Source organism: Armigeres subalbatus, chromosome 1 (genome assembly GCF_024139115.2).
Source record: "Armigeres subalbatus isolate Guangzhou_Male chromosome 1, GZ_Asu_2, whole genome shotgun sequence".
Taxonomy (NCBI): Eukaryota; Metazoa; Arthropoda; class Insecta; order Diptera; family Culicidae; genus Armigeres; species Armigeres subalbatus.
This window is the reverse complement of record NC_085139.1, coordinates 174,122,286-174,137,237: the sequence shown is the minus strand read 5'-3', so window position 1 is coordinate 174,137,237 and position 14,952 is coordinate 174,122,286. Positions and strand designations below refer to the sequence as shown.

The 14,952-nt window shown below is 38.9% G+C and overlaps 1 protein-coding gene across 1 annotated transcript in view; it reads left to right on the top strand.

Annotated features, from left to right (window-relative positions):
* Positions 1-10,927: 10,927 nt before the first annotated feature.
* LOC134206761 (uncharacterized) overlaps positions 10,928-14,952 on the top strand; it is a 26,969-nt gene continuing 22,944 nt past the window's right edge. Inside the window, exon 1 of the mRNA XM_062682488.1 lies at positions 10,928-11,083. Coding sequence (XP_062538472.1) covers positions 10,928-11,083 — 156 coding nt within the window. The remainder of the gene's footprint in view (positions 11,084-14,952) is intronic.

The window sequence follows — 14,952 nt, the reverse complement described above, 5'->3', positions numbered from 1 at the left end:
AAATTTTCAGAGGAATTCTCGGAGGAACTGCCGGTGGAACTTCTGGAGGAATTTATTGAAGAACTACAGGAAGAATTTCCGGAGGAAATCCTGGAGGAACTCTCGTAAGAATTCCATGATGAACTCCCAAAGGAACTTCCGTAAGAATTCCAGGAGGAACTCCTGGAAGAATTCTTAAAAGAACCTCCCGGAGGAATTCCCGTAAGAACTCCCAGAGTAATTCTCCGAGGAACTTCTATAGGAATTTGTAGGTAAATGCCTAAAGAAATGCTAAATGAATTCCTGGAAGAAAGCCTGATTGAATTCCCGAAGGAACTACTGGTGGAACTTTGAGGAACATCCGGTGGAATACCTTAGAGGAAGAGAAAAAATATTTCTGAATGAACTTCCGAAATCCCATTTCCCGTGAAATTCCTGCCAAATATCGTCCAGGAATTCCCTTTAAAGTTCCTGGAGGTATTACCGGAGAATTTCTTGTAAAAACTCCTGGAAGAACTCCCGGAGGAACTCCCACAAGCACTTCCGGTGGAATTCCCACATGGAATTCCTGAAATAATTCTTAGAGAAGTTCCTAAAGGAATTTCCGAAAAAATATTTGAAGGAATTCCCAGAAAAATACCAGGAGGAATTAATGCAGAAATTCCCAGATGAAATCCTGAAAGTATTCCCAGATGAATTGTTGAAGAAAATCCCTTCGGATTGTTCCGAAGAAATTTCTGGAAGAACTCTTGGCAGATATCCGAGTAAATTCCGAGTGAAGTCCAGAAGGAATTCTAGTATACTTCCGCGGAAAATCTCCCGGAGAAATTCCTGAAGGAATTCCTGGAGAAGTACCTGAAGAAACTCCCGAAAAAATACCTGTAAAAATTTCTGGGGAAATACTTGGACGAATTCCAGGAGAAATTCATGAAGATATTTCTAGAGGATTTCTTGAAGGATATTCTGAAGTAAATGCGAAAAGAATTCCAGATTGGACTGCTACATGATTTCGCTATTGAATGTTTGGAGGTATTCCCGGAAAATTTCCTGGAAGTAATCCCGGAGGAATTAAAGAAAGAGTCCGAGAAGAATGCCCGGAGAAGTTCCTAGAAGAATTTCCGAAGAAATTTCTTATAGATTTACAAGTGAAATTATGGAGCTAAATTGAGGATTTCCGTCATAAATTTTTGAAGAAACTTCTGGTAGAATTTTGGGAAGAAATTTCGTATGTATTCTTGACGGAACTCTCGAATGCATGCCTGAAGGAAATGCCGGATTTTTCCTGAAGAGTGAATTGCCGAAGAAATATCTAGAAGTAAATCTTGGAGAGAAGAAAAGATATCTTCAAGGAATTTCCTCGTGAATTTCCTAAAAAAATTAGTGGGGGGTTCCTAGATAAGGAGGAATTACATGAGAAGGATTTTCGAACGATTTTCAGAGGAATTTGTGGATAACTTTCCGGAGGAATTCAGAAGTTTCCAGGTGAGCTTCTAGAAGGATTTCAAGGAGAATTTTTGACTCTAGAGATGAGCCAGCCTAGGGCTGAAAATCTCTTTAATAAAGATAAAAAAAAATATAAAAAAGAATTTTTGAACACGAAATGTTTCGAATTGTTTTGAACTTTCATATATTATGGATCCTGGATGCCCTAATAATTTTTGGGAATCTTTTGAATTTCAACCACCTATTTCTGTATACGATTGGATCGTAAAGTGCACATGTTTGAGGGAATTAATTTCAGTACCCGTTCAATCTTTACACAATTTAGGGGGGGGGGGGGCGACGCACCCCCTGCCCCCCCTTGGCTACGCCCTTGGGTGTGCGGCAAATTTGCGTCCCGGTGTCCCGTCGGTAGAAATTGAAAGAGGCAGGCTTGAAGCAAATTGATTGTCTACGATGCAAGCTTCGGTAATTTCGTCAGAAACGCTAACTCGTGTCGGTGTCCAGTTGGTGTTAGTTGCGGGTAGACTGGAAATGGCACTCGATTCAGAGTATGGAAAGCTCAGAATGACATGATATTTGCGGTAGGAGTTCGGAAGATCTCATTTTCCATTTCAGACGCAGGACCGGGACGCCTGTTGGTTTCTGGCAGCGGAGGCTCAACTGCACTCACCGGAATTGGGGCTTCTTGTGGGCTAGTCGCAGAAGTGCGTCCCAGTTTCAGCTCGATGGGGAAACGAAAACGTTGGCTTGAAAAATTATGATGGCTAGTCGACGTTGAATGGAGATATTTCGTGGTGCTTAAGACAGTAGAAGCTTTCTTGGGACTGCATATTGTACATGTGCACTTCTTCGTGGAAGTAGAAAGCAGCTGGTTTGATGATGGTTGATGAATAGAAGCGACAAATACATCAATGACAGAACAGAAATACACGAACGAACATTGTACTTACCTGTAGAAGGAAATCGAAGACCCTATCTCCGAACTCACACGCAGGACCGGAAAGGCGCAGACAGAATAGGCTTGACCCCGGTGCTGGGCTGATGAGAGGTAGATCCATATTTATAATTTCTTTTGAGGAAAGCGTTTCTCGGGGTAATCGGTTGTGCATGCAAGTCCTCCTCAAGCATGGTCCAAGTCTCATGTCCGTAGAGAACTACCGGCCTTATGAAAGTATACTGTTCATGATACATTTGGTGTGGGTGTGAATCTTGTTTGAGTGCAGTTACTTTTAGAGCATGTAGTAGACCCGCCTTCCACAGATCAGGGGTCTTCGTATTTCAAAACTAACATTATTATCAGCCGTTAGCAAGGATCCAAGGTAGAAAAATTCCTCGACCACCTCGAAGGTATCTGAAGCTACGGCTTCACAGGCAGGTCCTGTCACGCTCAGTTTTGCCCACTATCATATACTTAGTGTTCGAATCACCTCCAGTCTAACTTTTATTGCCCCACGTTTCTGGCGGGTACACAGTTCAGCCACGTTTTCAAATGTTTGGCCAAACATTTCCACATCATCCGTGAAACAAATGAATTTACTGGATCTGCTTTAAATCGTACCCCAGACACCTTCTAGCGCAATATCAAACAACAGACACGAAAGTCCGTCACTTTGGCGTAGTCCCCGGTGGGATTTGAACGAACTGGAGTGCTCTCCCATTATTGCTTTTTTCATAGCTCTACGCCAGGGCTGCCCAACATACGTCCACGGGCCGGATGCGGCCTTTGGAACCATTTTTTTGTGGCCCGCGGCGTGTAAGAAATAATTTCTTCATAACCGGCCCGAACACTTTGTTAATAATAACTGTATTAATATTTATTAATAAATACTGTAGGTTGATTAAAAAATTGAATCTGTGCAAGCATATAGTTGAATAATCCAGCATGGGCCAGTTGTTAATGAGATTTTGGCAATACGGATGAAACCTTTCCAGGGCGGAGAACTCATTAGGGAATGCATATCGGCTGTTGGCGATATCGTGTGCTCTAAAGGAAAAACCTCCTTCAGTAGTATTAGTTTCTCGTGAAGAGTTAAAGTTTTCACAGAAGATTTAAAAATTACGTAACGTTCCACATGGTTCTGATTTTACCTGCTCGCAATCGATGAAAAAACTTAATGTAAAAAAAAGACACATGTAGCTGTCTTCAAAAGGGGCATTTATGATCATCTTCAAATCACAGAGGAATTAGCAGCTTTGATCCCAATGAAGGAAACGACTACCAGTATAGACCATAGGAAAGCTGTTAAGACCTGTATGAAGGAGCTTGAATTTTTCATTGAAAACTTAAGGCCTAACAACTAATGGAGCTCCGGAAATGACGGGAAAGAACACGCGTTGTGACACTTGAAAATTGAAGCAATTTGAAATTGGAAATTGGAAAGAATCCACAAAAGAGAAAAAATGATTGTCCAAAAGCAATAATATCGTGTTTAGTTTTTCTTTAAAAAAAATAGTTTAAAAACTAAACGCCATTTTGAAAAGAAATACGTTGGTTATTTTTAAAATGTGTATTGTTAAAATGTATATGTATGTCGTATGCCGCCTAGAAATCAATAATTAGTTGCGTTGGGACCTCGTATTCATCTCATTTTTTGAGGATTTGCCGTACATTAAAGATCTGGTACGTTGTCAAGCGGTCGTCAACGAAACCGGCTAGATAACATCCCACGTACTCGTCCAGCGTATTTTTACCGAGTGCAATGAAGTTGACTATAACCATACTTTTCATCGAAACATCTAAGAGTCGTATTTCATATAGCAATCGATTCAGTTTGGCGAATTGAAATGATGCTTGCCTGTGTGTCTGTCTGATATTTTTTTATATCTTGCATATTTTTAGCCGACTTTAACGCAATAAATTAGATAAACGTAAAAAATGTGTCCTATTGCATGTTTTTGTATTTGAATAAGAATAGTATATTCATTCAACAGGTATAACGAAAAGGGTGGGTTGATCTTGGTGTCTAAGTTTGTAACGAGTGTAACGTAAAAGACAGTATCAAGAGATTAAATTATGTTTTTATTTGCATGCTTTCAAACAATAGACTAGTTCAAAAAACAAAATTTGTTTTCCTTGACAAACATCTCTGGCAATGGAACGAAAATACGTACAGCTTCGATGGGTTCATTATTATTATCGACTGAAATGACATTTGTTGTTCAAGTTTTAGAATGTTTGAACTAAAGGGCCTTCTCCTTATTATCGATGTAACATTAGCCATTCATAACTCTAGAACTGATGTTTATGAATAAAGTTTAAAAAAATCAATTGTCAATTGATCAGCTTTGTTGATTTAATGGATATTTTCACAGTTCCTATGATAACTTTTCATGCTTCTCAGTGACGGAATATGTGATTTGTATGGTACGCAATTGTACAATTTACCCTAGCATTGAAGATTTATCTAAGCAGAAAATATTTCAGACCGAGAATTTCTTCGGATTAACAATATTTGCATTGTTGTTCGCAAGGCTGGGCTAAACATTACATGTAGAAATGATATAAAAGCAGCATCTCGTGTGGCTATTTTTCGAACTGAATATTTAGTTTGGAGAATAAATAATGCGGGTGCGTGTTAAATCAATGCATATGCTCCATAAAATCCGTTTCAGTCTAATTCAATTAATGACGCGGGTAGATCATATAGCTATCATGGATTTCTCATGGTGTGGGGATTCCCTCCTAAACAAGTTACAGACGATGATTGAAGTTTATTCTCGCATCCGCTGCCTAGCGTTGATAGCGTTGTTCATTCTTATACTTACAATGTGAAGGAACTAAAATTCATCTTCAGTCGAACAGAGTGTGATAACCTTGGCCAAGCGCCTTCCTTCTTGTTCACCGTGCAGTTTTCTGGTGGAATTCAGTTGTAATAATCGGGAATCATGAGAATAAGGTCATGGTTTTATTGGATTGCATTAGCTTACGGATTACTAGAAGGTAAACCTGAATAGATTTATATCGTATATGCCTTAATTTACTAATTCTATACATGCTTGGATAATCTCATAGCACATGCCCAGTCCAGCCAACGAGATGTAGAAGCATATGATGCAGCAAATAATAGATGGGAAGTGGTTCGCTTTTGGATTCGACCACAGTCGACGCAAACTACCGGAGAAGCACAGCCGAATACATCAGATGAATCAAGCCATACTAGTCAGAATACTCGAAAGGGCCATGAGAAGATAATTAAAGTGTTCGATCCCAGTACATCTTCATGGATAGAAAAGAAGTTCTATTTCTGAGATATATTAGGATCAGGAATTATTATTTTGTTGGTGTTCCACAAAAATAGAAAACAAAGGAAACAGTGTATAAACCTTTTTTTGTATTTATTACTTACAGCACTAAGCTGGCTCGTCACTATACATAGTGTATAAACGTGTTGTTCATCAGCTTATTTGAAGTACATAGACATTTCCATGTACTTAAGCTTAATTTCTCTCGTAAAGTCATATGGTTTGTTACAAAATAGTTAAGTGAGTGAATAGCACTCTGTTGGAATGGTTCCGATCGTATCTCTTCGGCCGCTAGCTAACCGGTGCTGTCGTCGACTGCATATCTGATTCCTTCGTATCGTACTATTTCGGGCAAATATTCGACGAGAACTTTTTATCGGATAAAAATCCGGATAGATGCGACTACACGCTTTTGAATACCATCATAGAACGTCTGACTCATGTCAAAGACTTGGGCATAATTCTGGATTCTCAACTGACGTACAAGATGCACATCTCGTACGTTGTAGGTAATGGCTTCCAAACTCCGGGGCTTTATCTTTCGTATAGATGAAGAATTTACTGACATTTCATGTCTAAAGTCTCTGTACTGCTCACTGTGTGGCCGTTACTACCGGCTTATCGATCTGGAGCGACAAAGGGATCATCGTAACGGGATGTACTCATTGCAGATATTTTGCAAGGCCGAATAGATTGTAGCAATATTTTGGAGCAGATTAATATTTTAAATCTTAAAGCTCTTCATAATAACGCTATGTTAAGAATGACGATTCTTATCAAGAATCTGTTAATCACGTGTTATTGTACGTAGTCTAAATACTCTGTATGTTTCTTATCTTTGGGTTTTTAACCTGACATACGAAAATAATAAATACGGATTTGTATTTCCCCATCGTTTTCTTTCCATTGCATGTTGTAGGGGAAGGTAATTAGGTAATACAATTTTATGGAGACCCGAAGTAGTTTTATAACAACTTCTCCTACTGCTATATTTTTTTCACAGCACAAATCTTGGGAAGACTTGATGCTTCATTTGTCACCCATACAAAAAAATTGCGAAAAAATATACATTTGTAGATGTGACTGATTTGATGGAGGGTGGGCTAAAAAATATATTGAGTAGAGTAGATACCGTAGAAAAAAGATCAAATCTTTCCAAATTCTAAGATTGCATACGCTATCAAATTCCATATCAAAAATCGCTCATCGCAAATCGGAAAATCTTTGTATTTGAAGGAAAAATATTTAAAAAATCCGAGAGCACCTTCTACTTTTATCAAAGCAAGTTCTTGGAAAGGGATCAATTCCCTCCTGAATATTTTTAAATTTAATTTTTGACAGCACTCCAAAAAATCGGATGTGTAACAATAACAATTTACAGACTGTCACACATCATTAAAGTTAAATGATATAATATTTCTAAGGGATCCTATGCAAAAATCGCGCAAGTTTATTCATTTTTGGCTGTAGAATAGAAGTCTCCCCAGTCTTCCCTACTATTTATACGCTTGGGATTTGTTTTTGTGGTTCACAATCCATTTTCTGTGTGAATAATGGTAAGAAAACGTGAAAATGTGATCCAGGTGGTTGTCGATTTTTATAATTTAGGGACAAAACACATATATTCAGAGAATATACAGACAAATATATAAAATGACTGTCAGCAATTGAAATTTCATCTTCATCTTCAGCTTCAATGGCTCTACATTCCAACTGGAACTTGGCCTGCTTTTCAACTTAGTATTCTGTTGGCATTACCTCAGTTAATAATTGAAAGCTTTTCTATGCCCGCCATTGCATGAGTATGTATCTTGTGTGGCAAGTACAATGGATACACTATGCCCAGGGTGTCGAGAAAGATTCCAACCCGAAACCTCCTTGAGCGGACCGAGAATCGAGCTCGCCATCTCCAGATTGGCAATTCTACGCCTTGCTCACAAGGCTACTGGAGACTACTGGATTGAAATTTACAGTTAGTGAAATCACATGAGCCAACAATTTCAAAACAAACGTGAGCTTTTCAACAACAACTTGCTCGTATATTCTAAATAACTTTTGAACCCTTATTCCGCCCAATTTTCAGTAGTACACAATGGAAGAGAATTCTCTGTTGATTCCACAAAAACAAAACAAGCATTGATGATAACAAGCTATAAAATCTACACGTGCGAGTAAATGGGATTACTCTGGCTTTCACTTTATTTTTGCCAAGATCTAAATATGTGAACCTTGATATGCCCCAAAGTTCATGGTGGGGTAAAGTTTAATTTTATATTCACCTTAATCTATTTATACTTACTGTGGTTGGCAGTTATTTCACCATTGATCTTCATGCCAGACCTGTTTGATACTTTATTATACCAGTTTGTGCCAACAGCTCTCAAAGCTTCTCATGGATGTGTTTTGAGGCCTTGGCGGAGGAAATAAAGCTTTGCGTTCGACACATTTCCCTAACAAATAAAACTGAAATCATTTCATTTGAATGGTTTCTGTCAGCGCAAAATAAAATAATAGTATTTTAATTTCGTACAGCTATTTAACACAAAATGATTTCACATTCGTTAAAACCTGATTGCAGAATTTCAGACATACACTTAATTATCAGATATTTTAAGAATTGAATAAGAACGTTACATAATATATATACAATCTTGGTATATGGGGCCGTATATATTAACTATGTAAAGGAGATGCTAACGCTCAAGTCGGTAGAGAGGACATTTTCCGTCCCAGGGAGGGAGAGCCTTTACTCCGCTTCCAATGACAATGGCCTACGGCTAGTAAATTTCGCTGCTGCCAGAGGGATGGCCATCAGTAACACCTATTTTGCACGAAATAACAACCGAAAGCACACCTGGAGACACCAAAATGGTGAAACTTGCAACCAGGGGCCTGTAGCATAATTTAAATTTTACTAATAATATTAGTAGGGTAGCTTGTAACTTGTATTTTTCTGTTGCATAATGAATCTACAAGTATCAATTTACAAGTCTAATATTACAAGTAAAGCGCACTAATAATATTAGCGAAATTTACAAGTAACTGTTGCATAAAGAGAATAGTAGAAATTATTAGCGTTGGCTTGCATTTTTTTAATTTAATTTACAAGTAGCTTTTATTTTATTATTTCAGCTGTGCAAAGTAAATATACATCGTTTTATTGTTTTTAACGAATTAACAGAGAAAAAACTATTATTGAAAGTGTTTTAAATTACTATGTCGTGAAATACTATGCACTACGAATAAATTTCTCTTTCCAATATAAAACTGAGAATTGTGAAATTTATCAAATAACTCTGGAGCAAGCAGAAATACTTTAAGTATTCAAATGGTGGGACGCTAACTACTCAAAAGTGGGTTGTTTTCGCTTAAAACCGCATTTTGGCCCAGTAACCCAATTTTGTGTAAAGAAACTCTTATAATACTATGTAGTTTGCCGTAATCTACGTAAAAACATGTTACCCGAAGCAGAGTTAGTTACTAAACTTAGTTTACCTAAAGTTGACTTTATTCAACTCGAATGTGGGTTGTTGTATTTAACAATATCGGGCCATGTATCTTGCCCTATTTTTGACAACAATCATGGAGAAGAAAGGATAAACTACTTAAATTTTATTACAATTTGATGCGATATTATTATTAGTAAGTATTTTGAACTTAAATTTTGAGATGATTTATCTGTCAAGAAATTGCCTAAATTTCATAATAATTTCAATTATTGGACTAAAAATCCCGCATAAGTCCAGCAAAACACGTAAATTGAAACCCGCTTCAAAAACACGCGTCAAACGAGTATAGCGAAATTAGATTTTTCATGGAAGGTATATACGTTCGAGTGAAGTACAAATCGCCCAAATTAAAACCCATGTAAATCCCAAAATCCGCCTATAAAAACCACCTAAAAAATCACTCCAGTGCGCATTACTTTTTCTTTGTAAAAAGGCAAATGCCACGAAACCGGATTGAACCACGGAATAAATTAAAGAGAGAAGGATAATAAATTCGTGTTCCGTGTATACTTATCGCAGTATTCTATGCACAAACTCAGAAAAACATAAACAAAATCATTTATCGCCGCATTGACAGTGGACTGTCGGATGAATTTTGACAGGTAAATGAACCTGACTGACTTGTCATTTCCTTCTTACTAATAATACAAGTACTAATATTATTAGTTGGCGAATAACTTTTATGCAACACAAATTACAAGTACTTGTAATTTTTTGACTTGTAACTTGTAACTTGTTGCTAAGTCAGTGCGAGATTTCTCTTGTTTCGGGACAGCAGAACGATGGCACGATCGGACGAAATATTGTGTTCTGCATTGCGCGGCCGGTAATAAAAATCAGTTCAGTGCGAGATTTCTCTTGTTTCGGACAGCAGAACGATGGCACGATCGGACGAAATATTGTGTTCTGCTTTGCGCGGCCGGTAATAAAAATCAGTTCAGTGCGAGATTTCTCTTGTTTCGGACAGCAGAACGATGGCGCGATCGGACGAAATATTGTGTTCTTGCTTTGCGCGGCTGGTAATAAAAATCTGAAGTTATGCGAGATTTCTTTGTTTCGGACAGCAGAACAATGGCGCGATCGGACGAAATATTGTGTTCTGCATTGCGCGCCCGGTAGGCCGGTAGTTGCCCAGTTTGTACTACTTTTCGCGCCCGATTCATGGCTAGGTAAAATCTACTTCTGCGTATAAAGAATGACACGGTCGTATCGCTTATCAGAGTGAATCCAGATCCAACGATGCCTCACCAATTTAACTGGATAATCCTTCCTGTGGCTTTTGTGGAGACGCAGATGTAAACACAGTCTTCCAATAGCAAAATCACCTACTAATGTTCCTTCCTTTTTCCTAAATGACTGTAAGGACGTGGCTGGCGCTGTTATTGATCATTTGAATTTTAGAGTCACTGAAACTCTGCACACTGAGAATGCTTGAACAATCCCAGTCAATCATTCAGTTGATTCTTTGTGCAATTTCACTGATTCTGGTCAATCACGGAGTAGCAACCATAGATATGTGTAGTCAGTCAAAGCTAAGCTAAGCTGTAACTTGTAACTTGTAGCTAATATTATTAGTCTGATTATGCTACAGGGCCCAGATAGACCATGTTTTCTGGTGAATGGGCGCCATTTCTCGTATGTTATCGATGTGCGGTCATTCATAGGTCCGAACATTTGACTCTGATCACTACCTCGTTATCAGTGAAATTCGATCACGGTTGTCAACTGTATCGAACGAAAGATTACAGCTAACGATGCGTTACAACATCCAGCGATTGTCGGCGAAAGGAGTATCAGCTGAGTACAGCCAGACGCTTGACAAACAGATAAGTGCAATCAACGTTAGCGACAACATCAACAATCTATGGGAGTCAATCCATGGAGCGGAGAGCACAACAGCACGAGAAGTGGTAGGTACTGCACAGAGGCGATCCCGGACGGGTTGGTTCGATATGGAGTGTCAGAGAGTGACAGACGAGAAGAACGTTGCCAGAAGCCGGATGTTTGTGTCGGGTACCCGATCGAATAGAGATCGGTACAAGGAAGCAAGAGCAGCCGAAAAACGAACCCACATCACGAAGAAAAAAGAGCATGAAGAACAAGTGATTACACAGGAAAAAATGGAGCAGAATGATATGCGGAAGTCTTATGAGACTCTCAATGGCGTGCGGAGAAATACAACGCCATCTTCCGTCATGTGCAACGACCAAGAAGGGAATCTGCTGACATATAAAACCGAAGTGGTAGGTGGAAGGAACACTTCTAGACTTTGTTGAATAGTGGAAGTGACGGTGCATCGGTGAACAGAATAAATATTAGCGACGATGGACAATCTGTGGAGTCGCCTACACTAGATGAGGTTAGAAAAGCTATTAAAGAGCTGAAAAACAATAAGGCTTGCGGTGGGAAGGACAAGCTCCAGGTTGAACTCCAGGCACAGACTGGGGTGTGCCAATTACCGAGGATAATCCTCCTTAATACAAAATTATGTTATGACTCATATATTCTGTTCAACAGATTGAGACCGCTTGAAGAGTCCTTCGTCGGTGAATACCAAGCAGGTTTTCGTGAGTGCCGATCAATGACGGATCAAATGTTTATCCTGAGACAAATCCATAGATAAATTCCGGGAGTACAACTTGCAGGCACATCATCTGTTTATTGATTTCAAGGTGGCGTACGATTCAGTGATTTACGTTAGAACATGGTTTTCCGGCGAAACTGATACGGCTGATTCGTATAACGTTGGACGGATCGAAATCAAGTGCAAGGGTTGTGGATGAAATACCGACATCATTTGTTACCTTAGATGGATTGAAGCAGGGTGATGCACTCTCGAATCTACTGTTCTATATAGCGCTCGAGGGAGTGAATCGGAGAGCTGATGTGCAAATAAGCGGTACCATTATCACAAGATCGCATATGTTCCTGGGATTTGCAGGGACAATATCATATTATCAGAGATTGATCGCCGTGCCGTGAAAGAAGAGGGCCTTTTGCGCCTTCACAAAGAGGGAAACAGGATTGGGTCCACGATCAATATCAAGCAAAACGAAGTTACATGGTGCGCTGGCAAATCAACGTGGGTTTCATTAGTGGGGTGGTAGTGAAATGGTGCTGGATGGTGAAAAATTTGAAGTGGAGGTAGAATTTGTGTATCTTGGAACCTTAGTGACGTGCGATAATGATATTACCCGCGAGGTGAAAAGGCGTATTGCAGCTACAAAAGACTTCGTAACCAACTTAAGTCCCGTAGTCTGCAAACGAAGACAAAATTCGCACTGTATACTACTCTGATTCTTCCGGTTATGAAACATGTGCGTTAAAGAAGGCTGATCGGAGAGTTTTCGGAGTGTTTGAGCGTAAGGTGCTACGAACAATACTCGGCCAAAACGATATCTGGCAGCGTCGCATGAACCATCGTCCAAAAATACGTATTCTGGCAAAAAATACGAAAACAATTTTTGCTCGGGAATGTTTGAAATGTTTTTTGTTTGTTTGAGAAACTAAATTTTTTTTAGTGCAATGAGAATCTTAATATCATGTAAATATTAGGATGTATAAATGACAAAATTTGCGATTATTTTAATCAAAAAATATGATCGTGATCTTAACTCAGCATACATTTTTTTCTTGAACCACCGCCGACGGTCATCACAGGTGTTACTTGGACCGCTACCGGCGAAGACATATCGTCTCAAGTTAATTCAGAAAGTTGATTTCCCGCGCGCGTTTGCGGTTTTGCTAGAAATCATGGTCGTGTTTGTAGGGGAAGTGGGGGTAGCACGCCCATAGGGGTTAAAACGCGCCACCCCTGAATAAGGTTAAATATCCCCATTTTGGTTATTTTCAATAGTCTATACTATAAAGCAATGAAAAATATTGCCATTGGATACATATATTTCCACATGATTTTTCTCTAGTTATACATGAAAAAACTCGAAAAAAAAACGATTTTTTGCGTGTTTTGATGCAATTCTTGCTCAGTGGAATTTAGTCTTTCTGTCGCTTGTTATACATTGATAGAATTAATAATTGAGCCATGAGCCAAGGTGCTGCTTACTCGTGTTCTTTATGTTCCACACGAAATCGTCGTCAAAAAATGGTTTTTAAAACGATTTTTATGGGCCTTTTAAACTTCTCTGAGGTCGGTGTGGGCATTATGCTTCCATGCTCATTTCTTGTATGGACCTGGAAACAGCTGAAACATTCGGGTTAATTGCCTTAATGGTAGGCAATTAAAATGAAAATCAGTACGATAAGCACATGCGCTTTTTAACCCATCCACTGGCGCATCCTCACCCCGCATGGTTTCAAAAATCATTTTTTTTCGGGTGCTTTTTAAAAATCAAATTTCAAAAGTGCAAGCAAAATGGTCAATTAGATATCCGTTATCGGTAGTCAGTCGCAGATATGCTGTTCGTTTCAGTATGCGCTGATGGAAAAACTGGCTTGAAATGGTGTAGGTTTCTCATTGATAAAAATGGCATTTTCCTTAACGTGGGCGTCCTACCCCCAGTTCCCCTATAGAATTTGTTTCAAAATTTCTGCAAAGTGAGTCAAAAATAATAAAGAAAATAGCATTTTCACAGTTCTGTTGTCATCGACGACAGCCACTCAATAGTTTACCGATTATTTGATACAGACACCATCTTTGTGAATAATTTTGTGCAGCAATTACCAGTCGGCGGCCGCCTTAGGCAAAAATTCCTCTCAATGCTCACCAGTGGCTAACAGCAGTAAAACGAAAGTAAGAATTTCGCGAGAAAATATCATTTGTGCGAAAATTTTCAATACGGCATATAAAACCTTCTTCTTCATAAAACGATGGTCATAAAAAAAGGACCGATTAAGTGTGCCATTCACTATCAGTATGCGAAAAAAATCGCTTTAGTACTGCTCCCACAGACGACGAGATTTCTGCAGAAACCACCGTCGGCGGCCATCATTATTAGACGAATTTCAAAATCTTGAGGATGTTGCTGATGGCGGCCGCATAATTATTTGCCGCTGATGTCGATACTGGGACCAGTGTTGGTAAAATCATTCACAAATCTCAATAATCGAGCTCTTCCGTGCATCGTTTCACTCATTTTTCAAAAATCATTTTGCTCCAAAATGCTTTTAAAATCAATTTGTGGGCAATTTTTTTGATTCCATATGCTAGAGTATCCATTGTTCTATAGAGCTTGCTGACGTTTAATGATCTTTCTCTTTCAAGCGCATCGGGAAACGTTCCCCGACGAAAACAAATCATATCCTGCCTATGCGCTTGGAAGAGAAAGATCATTAAACGTCAGCAACCCTTATGCGATGTACGTCAATTCGCTGTTTTTAACGAAGGAGGTGTTCAAAAGAAAACTCATTGATGATTTAAATCTAGAAGTTACGTACGCAAGATGTATTTTATCTCCGCTACTGCTCGTAATCGTAAACAACGAGCTCATGGTGGGTACGACCTGATAAAACACTTCTCTACGACAATTTTTTCACCAACGTCCAAATCCAAATTGTTGGATGTCAACACGGACAACCGGTCGATAGCCACACAAAAAACTCCGCATTATATTCATGAGTTCACTCATGGATTTTTGCAATGGGGTAGGAGGATTATTTCTTTGAACATACAGGGATGGACAAAATATTAGATAGCAATTTTGAGTAAAATTGATGCGTTAAACTATCTTAGTTATCATCCGATTTTGACAATTCAGCATGCCCAAACTAGAAAATTAATGCAGTTTAACGATATGTACATAGAACCGAAACTATGGCCACC